This window comes from Sparus aurata, chromosome 20, assembly GCF_900880675.1.
Source record: "Sparus aurata chromosome 20, fSpaAur1.1, whole genome shotgun sequence".
NCBI lineage: Eukaryota > Metazoa > Chordata > Actinopteri > Spariformes > Sparidae > Sparus > Sparus aurata.
The window spans coordinates 12468643-12481011 of NC_044206.1; the positions used below are offsets into that span (position 1 = coordinate 12468643).

The following is a 12369-nucleotide window of genomic DNA, read 5'->3' on the forward strand; positions in this document are numbered from 1 at the left end:
CCCCGAAACGTCCCCTCTCCTGAGTTCACTTTTGTGTGTGTGTGTGTGTGTTAATGTTTTTATCCAAAGATCATTCTGCCTTTTTTTACATCATCTTTTGCCAAGCCACAAGGCTTATGATCATGGCTATCAGACTTTAGTGTAGGAACTATTGTGAAATCCCCTCCAGGAAAGACTCTCACCAATGGGTATTCTTCTCCACGGGGTTATGCACAACAGCGGTCTGTGTGGAGGCGGTCAGGCGTGCCCCGGCACTGATTAGACACAAATAGAGGAAACAGAAAAACCACAGTGCCTTCTCTGCTCCCCTAGGCAGCAGAGCTGACAGAGTTGCCTTTGAGTTTAGTCGTTATCTGCCCTTCCACTGTCTCCCAGGGCACTGCTTCTTAGGGGTAACAATACAGATTATTACACAGTGTAATACAGTTTTTTTTTTTTATATATATATACTTTATATTTAAAGACGAGACAAAACAGACAAACTCTTGCACCACTTTACTGAAACTTTTTTTGAACTTTTTGTAAACCGTTCAAAAAATTCTAAAAATAGTTTCTTTACTTTGTTATTATCTGTTAGTTGTTAATTAAAAGTTTCAGCATTTAAAGTACTTTTGCCTGAAAAACTGTACTCAGCCGAAGTACTTAAAAACATTTATTTACTGTAAACTTGTTGTGTTGCCATTAAACTGCAGTTCAGTGTTTAACACTGGTGAACCTGCTGTGTGGTTAGCTGATAGCTGTTAGCTTCCTTAGTCAAACATACATCAGGGCAGAAAAATAGGGTTTCTCCTCTGTCCTTCCTCAAAAACTGTTTATGATTTTAATTATTTTTGTTTTTAAAACATAGTTCATACGTATTGCACTTTTTTTTAAATAAATACTCATCCACTAAAAGCAACATTTATTTTTTTTATAGTGTTTTTTTGCCTTTTATTACTTTTTGTCTTTGAACTGTAAGCAGTCTAAGCAATGTAGAGTTCACAGAGTACACTGTAACAACAACAACAACAACAACAACAACAACAAAGAATGAGTGATGATCTGTGACAAGACACTGAGCTTCCAACAATGATACATTAAGTGAAATAGTTAAGTGAAAATGGAGACACTTTGCCAGTTCAATAGCTATGAAGAGACTTCCAGGGTATTGGGGCCAGAATCCAACTGAACTGAAATCCCACTCACCTTTTAGTTTTTAGGTTAGACCTAGGAATAGCCAACAGGCTCTGCACGCAAGACCTGAGGGGCCTGGCACTGCTGTACAGGCTTAACAACTCTGATGTAGGCCATGGATAGCTTCCACAACATAGTAGGTTTATATTTGCTCTGGTTTCTTTGGCTGTCACAGCGGTTCAACTAGCCTGTTCAGTGGTTGGTTATTATAGGATGCCGCCCCGGTGTTTTTCTACAGACGCAGTAACTAATGCTAATTCATTGCTTTTTATAACTGAAGAAAACATGTAATCAGGACCACAGACACTCTGTTAAATCCCCCCATCACGCTTCAGTTTTTCTCACCTCACCCAGCAGAGGTGTTCCTTAGCAGCTGCATGGAACATGTGAACTGTGATGCTCCGTTGTGAAACGGAAAGCTAAAAGCTGCATTCGAACGCTCACCACTGACCTCAACCACAAAATAATTTTTCACAAGTTCAAGCCTTAAAACGGCCCTGTTTCCTCACCAACAGCCTGCAGTATAAAGCAAGCGTACTGGAAAGGTTTCTGGAAGCTAGACGGGCCTTAATTCCACGTGTTAAAGTTAACACTGCAGTGTCAACCACCATTCAGTGACATCAGCCGCCCCCCTCCTCTCACCAAGTGCAGCTGGGTTTAATTCACCAAACCCAGATCATAAGCTACGAGCCTTGTCGGAGTCAGTTTATTAGCAGTTTCAGCCTTCTCAGCCTCTTGAGTCTGAGCTCAGCGTTGCTAAGCAGATCAGCTTGTTTTCATGTGTAACCGATATAAAAAGGACAGGAGAGAAGCCACACACACAGACAGTCTTGGCAAAATGACGTTGTTCGCATCGCACGCTCACTTTCTCGAGGAATAAGCGAGCCGAAAACCACAGAAACCTCACCCGACATAGTCTCAGGCTTCTTCCAAGCTAATTTTGTCGGAGATACATGCCTGAAATTATACTGTAATAATGGGTTAGTGCAATTTTGTGACTTGCTCTATTATTTATGTAAATAGATTTTGATCGCCCGGCGCCACCAATTATTCTGCAGATACGGACACGTATGTCGTTCCCAGGTCTTTGGGAGCCACATAACTAGATTGTTAAAATTAATCAGGGCAATGTGCCCAAGAACTTGTACAGGTGAAGGCTCTCTCAGTACTGATCAGATAAGATTTAATTTCACACACACTAGGAGTCCATTTTTCAATCTGAAAGAAATTGTTGATCCAAGATACAGTGTCTTTTTTATGCTCTGAGGTCCTGTACAGTAGTTACTGACGCACACATCCTCTTGTTGCCAGGTTACTGACTGTAGGGATATACAGCATGTAGGTGCTCTTACATAACCCAGTCAAACCGCTGATTGCAGCAACGTTCCTGTGCACAAAAGGCTATACTGCTTCACATGCACACAATTAGAATAAGTCTTCATATCTTCAGATTTCTTTGAATGTAAGATTAATGTTTTTTTTCCTACAAAACCTCTTTTATTTATTGCCTAGAGATTGTGTGTGGTTGGACACACTTCCTGCAACTCTTAAGCTTTCGGTAACACCTCTGTAATTCTTTTTCCCTTTTTATTCTTGTCATATGCTAAGAGTTTAAAGACTGTACCCTTTGGACACATTAAAATCCTTGTAAACTCACTATTGCCCTGTCTGCAAAAACTGAGTTTCTTCTGGAGGTCAGAAGTGGTGTTCTTGGCGGCTCTGCAGTAAAACTGTAATGTTAGTGAAATGACCTTATGTTCTCCGTAGTTTCACGTAGCTTGTACTCGGCTCAAGTTCTGGCCTTTCCGATGAAGTCATTACACATGACAGTCAAGTCAAGTTGTGCGGGAATTGTCCCCTTTCAGCATTTTCTTTTCTTTTCTTCTGTTGCCGTGACGAAACACATTTTGAACGTTGTGTTACTTTTCTTTCAGGTGAAGGATCTGACCAAGTTTTTGGATCCCAGTGGGCTGGGGGTGATCAGCTTTGAAGACTTCCACCGTGGAATCTCTGCGATTAGCAATGGAGGTGAGTAATCAGATGTGCTTCAGCCCAATCCCATTTTCCAAATTTGACCCCTACCCTTCATTTTCGCGTGCTCCCTTGCCCCTCAGAATAGAGTTTCAAGGGGTAGTGATTGAAATCTCTTCCTATGCAAATGGGCAACCCTTCAAGACCCTGAAACGTCATCGTTGAAGTCGACGGTGTTTACGATATGACAGGAAATTCCCAATATGGAGTCTTCAGCTTTGGGGATTACTCATGCGTTACTGTGGCAACCCTGTTTTTATCACAGGGCCAATTCTCATTAATCTGATGGAGATAGAAAAGCATGTACACCATTCAAGTCATCAAATAAAAAAGAACACTATTCATTAGTGGCGCTTAGCAGCTATCATTAGCAACCTGTGCTCCTACCCTGGCAGTGCACTTATATAAGGAGGAGTGGTGCCAACTGCAGCAGCTTTACTGTCTCATTTCAGTTAAATGTCACCTGTCATATGCCATCAAAGGGGGGAATGCAGTGTTGAAATGCTTCAAAATGCAGGACTCTCATGGTTGTTTTAGCCTTGTTATAAAGAAAAGGAACATCACTGAAACGACAGACGTGTCTCATTACCTTGGTTTGAAGTGTGTCTCTGAAAAATTTACATTTGGAAGGATAAAATACGCTTAACACTTCGCCCTACCCCTCTATCCCAACAATAATTGGGATGCACTAGGAGTGTGGAGTTACTAGTAGAAGCAAAGTGTGTGTGTGTGTTTGTGTGTATGTCTAGTGGTTTTACTCATATTCAAGTCCTGCTCTGCTATGTTGTAATAAAACTCTTTACCTAGTGTCCCCTTTTTGTGGACTCATTTGGCCTGTTGCCTAAGACTCTGGGGGGTCCACATGATTTGTGAAACCTACCTACTAAAAATATTCTGACATGAAGATGTCTCGCTTCTGTCATGTGTAAAAAAGTGTTTTTCACGTTTTTTATTGGACATTTGACTGTGGCAGTAGTATTCACAGAACATATTTTCTTTTCTATTTCCGAGTATTTTATTTTGGCTAACCTACTTAGTTCTGCTGTTGATCCAAAAAAAAAAAACCCACCTCAGCAGCAAATTCTTGCACCTACATTTAGTCTCCAGCATCTGGCTCCATCTCCCTGCATTCCCTGTGGTGCCAAATATTGTTATCAACACAGTATGTTCACATCCAGTCGCTCATCTTAGGTGAGGGATTTTTAAAGAAGAGGCAGAAGACTGACCCACATTCTTTGGAAATGGACTAAAAATGCTGTTATTCTCTCTTTAACCATTTTCCTGCTCCCCTGTTCCACCGTTTAACTCCTATATGTACTTGTATTTTCCTTGCAAAATGCGAGCAATTCATGTTGCCTGTTTTGACAGCATTGTCACCATGTTTCTCAAACTTTACCTCAGCGGTAAATCTAATTTAATCAAAATCTTGTTTCTAAATTTGAACTATTCCCCATGGTCATAGCAGTTAGTGAAGTAACTGAGATGGATTTAGACACCGCAAAGTGACATCATGACAGTTTTAGCTCCGAGGCAGTTTACGGTACACACTGGTTGTGTAAATATACTGTACAGGTTGTGGTGATGTCATCGTACCCTATTGATCAATCTTTCCCAAGGCTTTCTGGGTTGCACGGCTCTGGTTACTCAGACCATAAATAAGTCATGGATTGGAAAGCATGAGATGCACGGACACATGGGCTCTACTGGCAAGGTTTCAGAGCAGCAGTGGCAGAGTCCTGTTCACCTAAATTATTTACTGTCCTCTCCCTGGGCCCTGTGTTCTCTGGTTCTCTCTGGTTTCTCTGCTTGTTATTATTTGCAAAGCTTTGTTGTAGAGTCAGATTGAAATAACCTGCTTTTATTGTAGGGCTGCAATTAATATTCATTAATTCTGCTGATTATTTTCACCATATATTGATTTAATAAATATGTCAAAAAAAGTGACAGCTTCAAAATGCTTCCTTAGTCCAACAAACCGTTTCATGACTCTTTATTTTCTTTGGTAAACGACAAAGAGAAGCTTCAAATTCTCGTATTAACAAGCTGAAACCAGCAAATATTAGATATTTTTGCTTGAAAAATTAATTAATCCTTTATTAAAATAGTTGTTGATTCATTTTCTTTTCAGTCATCTAATCATTAATCGACGAATCAGCTCATATCCGAGGGTCTTGGGTTTCCCAAACTGGAATATTAAATAAGAAAAATGATTAATTGTAGACATAATTTTAGTCTATTGAGCAGCAACAATCTTCTTTTAGTTTTCTCTCCCACAAGTCAAAAACAACAACAACAACGCACTTGTTTGATGAGGTAATGCACATATCATGTAGCCATGATGGTCCAGGGATCATTGTCTCGTGTTCCTGTTAATCACATTCCTGTCTTTTCTGATTCTCTTCACTATTTTCTGTGTGATCACTGCCGTTGAGACTGAATAGGATATTTCTTGCTGGAGGACAGTTTCCCATCAGTGTGTGAAGATCAGACCTCTACTATAACTTCAGAAGCCACTCACACACTGCTGACAGAATTCCACAGTGCCTATAAAGGCGGTGTCGAATTTTCGGCTAAACTTTCGCTTTTTAGATGTCGTGTTCTCTACCACTGCTTCTGCCGCAATTGCTTTAATCAGATGGCAAAACCTGCTCTTCCGCTTGCCAATTTTCAATAATTTCATTGCACCCCAGCTTCCTTTTTTATTGAATTGCTGACTTGACTTGTTACTGGCATGGTTACCTTTTTAATAAAGACGAGCCTGCAGGCTGTGGAAATGCCTTGTCCCCTGTAGTGGCTATTGCATGTCTGGAACAACAAAAGTTGGTCTAGCACATATCCGTGTCCTTTGATATTTTGACATCACGCCGAGTGACTGCAGGTGTGTTGCTGCAACAGAAGCCAGTCCCCTACACAGCCCCTTTGGGTGCCAAGTCACGGCCTGCCATGCATATGAGTGATCAGGAGCGGTGGGTTACGTAAGACCTCGGGGCACAGAAAGCCCCCTGGGTCTACTGGCAGCTCTGGAGAACTCTGTTTGTGTTCTGTTCTCTCAGTAGGGTGCTACTCACAGCTCTGTTTACGAGATACAGGAACCGCAGTGGCTGATGGGACTCCATTTTGTTGGCCCGTCTCAGGTTACATTGCTTTTCTTCAGGTGCTTCCAACAGAGGCCTGTATTGACAAATCTGAATTTGATATGTTTTGCTGCTTGTGCCTTTTTTATTGTTTTATTTTGACCATAGCTGTATTATGTGACCCTCAATAGACCTGCAATGTGAGTGTAAAAGTTACATGATGTGTGCTGTCACATCACGCTTAGATTGCTGACTGTAAATATGCCAAAGTAGGGCAAGCCAGTACACAAGGTCTTAAATGTGCTGAGTTCATACTTGAGCAAACACATTACAGGCAGAAAAATCAGTTTGTTCAACACAGACCATCAATCTGTTAAGGACAGAGTCTCCATTATATCATAGAATGCTTTTCTTTCCCTTATCAAGATCATATTTTAATTCTAAATGAAGTAATGAATTAAACATTTGGGTATGTTTTTTTCTATTGTAGATAAAATCGCCCTGTTTCATGCTTAAGAATGAGGACAGCTAATTTGTTAGAAATTCAAAATTGCACAAAAACATTACAATCTATAATTAAGTTAATACATGAAACACTTGGTGATAATGAAATCAGATTATAGAGTATATTAGTCTTATACTGTATCAGATATAGCAGGTAATTGTTATTTTCACAGGCCAAGCAGGCACCACAGTTTTCAATACGATGAAGATTCACATCATAGATCTTCTTTATGAGTTTGGCAGACACTCAGACGGTCAATTTAATACTTTTAACCAGGAAGTGAGACTGGATGTTTTTTGCTATAATTGTCCAGAAAATAATTCCTCCCACTTTAATTGCATATTGTTGTACACTGTACAATGTATCATAGAAAGGTATTGCACACCAAGGGCTTTAATGAGGTGCTGCTCACTGAAGGTGAACTGGAAAGTGAAATGTGGCTCCATATGCAGTTTTCTTTAATTAGATAACGTTTTGGCCCTCAGGACGAATTCAAGATCAAGACATGCAGAAGTTCAGGAACTGATGTCATGTAGGCCACACCCTAGTAACACATGTGAAAGTGATCAGGCAATCATCCTCCAACACGAGGGTGGGAGCAAACAACAAAAAGCCTACTGTAACTAAAAACTGAAATAGACAGTAACATGATATAGACAATCAAACTATCTCTACAGTAAAAAGAAAAATGTTTTACACCACATGAAAGGACTCAAACTACACAATACTTGATGTTAAATGCCTTGGGTAGATTTTAATAGATATGAGACATATGTTTAACATCAGCTCCAAATGAACATCATAAACACGTTTAGCCTAATACCCAGTAAATAGTTAACTCACTGAGAATTTCCAATAGATATGCAGAAAAGGTAAAACATTAGCTTCAAATTAACATCCTTATCTAGAGATATGCATAATAACCATAATTAATAAATCGTTAATTTATAGTTAATTAATCTTTGAACCTTAAAGTAAAGTAAAGCATTTTGTTATTTTGTTATTTGTTAAATAAGTATTAATGATGCAATACGCACAAATCTTAATTTTAAAAAAAAATCAAGTAATGATGAAAATTATCTATGGAATGTGAAGACGTATTGTGTACCACACTGGTCTCTGAATCCTGAGCGCTAACTGCTGCTAACTGTGCTTGCTGTTAGCTAGTTAGTTCAGTTAGCAGTGCAGCTGGTGGAGACTATGGTGAAGTTGTTGGACTGTTGGTTTTGATATGTGGTCCCATGTTTTATTTAAAGTAGAAAATGAATGATCATAAAAATTGATTTTTAGTCTATAAGTGCTATCATGATACATTTTGTAAAACAAAATCCATTACCCCCTGTGACACCGTCTTTTTTATAATGGCAGTTTGTTTGCACATGGATGTTGGTGCCACTATGCACACACAGACCAGTCTTGTGTTTAGTGAGCCTCGGCTGCTGTTTGACTTCACGAGTTTATTCTGCACTCATTAAACCTGTCCTCTTCCTCTCATATGTGCAGGTCCGGAGCCACCGCTCTACAGTGTAACCTACAGTCCAGGGGATGGAGCTGTGGGCTGTCCAGAGGAGTACGATGAGGTGAGGCGCCACACAAGAGGCTTAGCCTCATTCTGGTTGTGTATGTGGTCCAGTTGTTGAGACTTCAGTTCCCATTGGTGCACACACAGCAGCACAGTGTGTGGAGGTCACAGGCTGAACTCCCCGTGCCCTCTCATTCTTCCCACTGTAATTCACCGAGTGGCTTGCAGAGCTATCATTACCACTCTGTGAAAGTTCCTCAGACCCAACAGCCGGGTTTTGGCTGACACTAAATAGCATCTGGCAAGCGAGGCCTTCGAGTATTCTTTGACAAGTATTGAATTAGCTGGAATGTGCGTCGCGTTTTTACATCTGTGTGAGTTGTGTTTTTACAGTTGTGGTTAGCATATCTGGAATTCCTGTCTCCTCTTGTGCACGGTACTTGTATATTTAACCATCATTGTTGCTGGCCTCACAAAATTTTCAGTGTTTCTGCCATTTTGTGCACTTTTGGCATTGCAGGACTATGACTGTTGTTTTAGTGGCTGTACATTGAACAGTATTAGCGCCCTCTCTTGATCAGGTTTAGAAATGCGCACCCATACACTATGATCAAAAGTTCACTGCTTAGTGTAGTCGATAGTCAATAGTTATGTGATAAAATCAGACATTCGTCTCAATACTTTGGTAGAAAACATTTTGAGGGTGGTATACCAAAAGGAGAGAGCCAGTGCCTGCAGTATGATATGCTTTTATTTGATTTGTTGATTCCTCCCAGGCACCAGAGCACAGTGAAGACCTTGTTTAAAGTTTGAAATGGATAGTAGAGACTTTTTCTATCTTATAATAGAAATTGAACCACCAAATTGAATGTGAAATTAAGACACTTAGAGTTAGAGTAGATGTTAAATGATCCGTATATTAAATTGAAGTTGTCTAAATGAATAAGTTAAGACATAGATCTTCCTCCACTGTGTTTCAGTAGTTCCTAAATGATGTGTGATACTGCTCACAGGCTTGAATTAGCAGTTGTGTTGCTTTAGGTGTTAGACTAATGAAAGTGTTCAAACATACATCAGTTTAGTTCAGATTGGGTTTAGTTTTTATTAACAAAAAATAAGGATACACATAAATTCAATAAAAATGACTGCAAATACAGTGTAGGAGATACAGGCCAAAAGCCCTTCCCTTATTCCAATTACTACTCTAAAACGGTATTAAAAAGAAGATGGACGAATATGATGAATATTTTTGTTTCATATTTTTATCTGTCTAGCTTCAATTCTTGCATGAAAGATAGAAATTTCATTCACCTATTAATTTAATTCCTTAATTGTGTTTATCTAAATTTATTTTAAAAATGTATGATTAAGTATACAACATTAAGGTGAATAGAGATCCTTTTGCCATGTTTGTAATATGAGCGGATGTCTGAAACAAATAAAAAAGTTGTGAAAAGTATCTGGAAGGCCTTAATTCATGAATTTAAACATAAACAATCATGTTTGAAAGACTTTTGTCTGTAAAAGAAGTTTTCATATCAGGCAACATATACAACTATACTGATATATTTACGATTGTCTATATCACAGGGGCCCAAACTTTTTCCCCTTAGAGGGCCAAAACTAAAACCTAATGGTGGACCACGGACTAAAATCAAACTCCTATTTACTAAGATCCAAAACAGTATTATACAAAAGCTCTGAGCGAAGCAAGTGAGAAAACAATTTCTGGTCGTCCATTTTGTGTCTAAGGCTGATCTGAATTGTTTTAGAAATATGTGAAGACATGTTTTGCCAAAATAACCTTCTAATGTTTTGTTCACTTGCCTCTCAGGGCTTCCGTAGAACAAGGAGTTCCCTTAATTGACTGACTTCCTGTCACTCTGCCTACCATGCTCAGTTAAAATAAATGAATGAATAAATATTAAGGATCCTTCGTATACAAAAGAGCATTTTTACCTCACAAAGTAAAGCAGCGTAACCAGTAATTCATATTATACTTTTCTTTTTATTGATTTGTATTTGTTTTTTCTTGAAACATTTATCGGGCCAAGTCAAACACTATGGGCCAAATTTGGCTGGCGGGACCTGCTTTGGTCAGCCCTGGTCTATGTTATGTGTAGTAACATATGAACATAAACTAATCAAGCTTACCAAAGATTTTTTCATTGCAGATAAGAGGTCTTTTATTCAAACATCACAAACGAAACTGAATATGGTCACCAACAAAAACACGAGAGTAAATGTGAGTCTGAAGTAACAACGTTTACGGTCCTGTGATTTATAAAGTCTCTTTGCTGTTTACTGGAACCCGTAAGCTGAATTTTGGGGAAGTTCGTATTTACGTTTGAAGTAGATGCCACAGCTGTGTCCGCGGCCTTGTTTTTTCCTCCTCGGCTCTCTGGCAGAAAAGGGTTCCTCGCTCTCAATGGCTGTGCTGTTCTGCCCCTGTTTGCTTTCAAAACAGGCTAGGTGAGGCTGTTCAGGCGAGACCTGGCACAAGAGAAAAGCAACGCCCCGTCCACCCCATTTTTTCCTTTCAATGAATATTTTCTGCTGTTGCTAACTTTCACATTTCCATCTCACAGTCTTCATGTCATAATCAGCTGTTCTGTTGTAGTTTAGTGATTAAACGGCCACTCTGCCGTCCAGGTTAAACACATGTTCTATTGGCACACAGTCAGGCGGTTATGGCAGGTTGCTGTGATGAATGGCCCTCATTCCCTGTACAGTGTGTAAGCTTTAGAACACGGTTTAATGATTTATACTGTCACTTTGGGCCAGGAAGTGAAGCTCCCAGGAGTCTGGAAAGATTAAACAGTTATTCTGTTGGTCGTGTGGCATTTTAACTCAGGCCTGTTTGATTAAGCATTACAGCTGACTTCTGCTACTCTTTGGACTTTGTTTCTGTCTCCTCCCCTCTGACCACCCAGTGGAGCTGAACGAGGCGTTACAGTGGTGTCACAGTATTTTCTGTTTTTTTTTTTTTCCCCCAAACACTCTCTGAGAGTGAAGGTGAGGGAGGATTAGTAGCAGTTATAGGAGGCTCTCATGGCAGGCCAGCATTCCTGTCAGTGAGCCCAGGCAGAGAGAATGGTTCTGGGCATGGTGGATAGCCCGCTGGGCCCTGCTTCACCTGGTGCTTTTCTGACGGTATGTCATTGCTTTCCAACATGACTCACCTGTCCAGCCTTCATTATTGCTCTGATACCTGATAATGTGTCTTTTGTAGCTAATGGCCTCCGATGTGGTTTTTGGGCATGTATCTGTCTATGGGCTGTGTATTGAGCATTTGGTATTTGTTGCTTGGAAAGCCTAAATTTGTCTCATTATGTTGATCTTGTTGCTTAGAGGTGTTGGAGCAGCAGGTTTTGCTTGGAATAGCCTTCTGAGTCACAGCAGACTGTCTCTGAAGCCTGTTTATGCTTTTTGATTTGTTTGGTCGCCGGTGTGCTTGGCGTCAATATCTGCTGGCTAGACTGCAGGTTTCAAAATAGACGAACTTTAAATGGCTGTTTTTATCCCCTACTGTTTGATCAACCCATAGTAGTGTTGTCCACCTTTTGCTTCATATTTAAAGAAAAATATCTTTATTTGAACTAAACCTGGTCTGCAGCACTGCTGCAATGGATCCAGTCATGTCATAATTATGATAAGAAAACCCACAACTTACAGAGCACTTGACTTATGTTACAGAGATTTTATTACTTTGTTGGTCTTTGGTGTTTTTGATAAACATGTATATAGACACCTGTCTTTCCCACATATTTCTGTACAAGACAGTTCTAACAGATGTTATAGATTTATCAGGAAATACTGATATTGTATATTGGAAATATACTCATTATCAGCAGGATCATTACATTAGTACCAGCTTCGATTTCTCGCTCGCCTCACCACTGCAGAGCCCACATAACCTGACCTCCTCCAAGAGTTGATTAACTTGGATGTGGTTGTGACCAACTCACAGTACGCAATCCTTGTTACATTTTGTTTTCTATATAAATCAAAAATGTTATACTAGTTTAGTTTCAGTTACCTTGTATGTGTACACGCACTTAGCC

General features: G+C 39.7%; 1 protein-coding gene across 3 annotated transcripts in view; it reads left to right on the forward strand.

Annotated features, from left to right (window-relative positions):
- rab11fip3 (RAB11 family interacting protein 3 (class II)) overlaps nucleotides 1-12369 on the forward strand; it is a 35270-nt gene that overhangs the window by 6813 nt on the left and 16088 nt on the right. For 2 of the 3 annotated variants that reach the window (XM_030399940.1, XM_030399941.1), the window contains exons 2-3: nucleotides 3108-3201; nucleotides 8287-8363. In XM_030399940.1, the coding sequence (XP_030255800.1) occupies nucleotides 3108-3201; nucleotides 8287-8363 (171 nt within the window). Of the gene's footprint in view, nucleotides 1-3107; nucleotides 3202-8286; nucleotides 8364-11324; nucleotides 11459-12369 lie in introns of those variants that run through there. The other variant, XM_030399942.1, reaches the window with a different exon arrangement.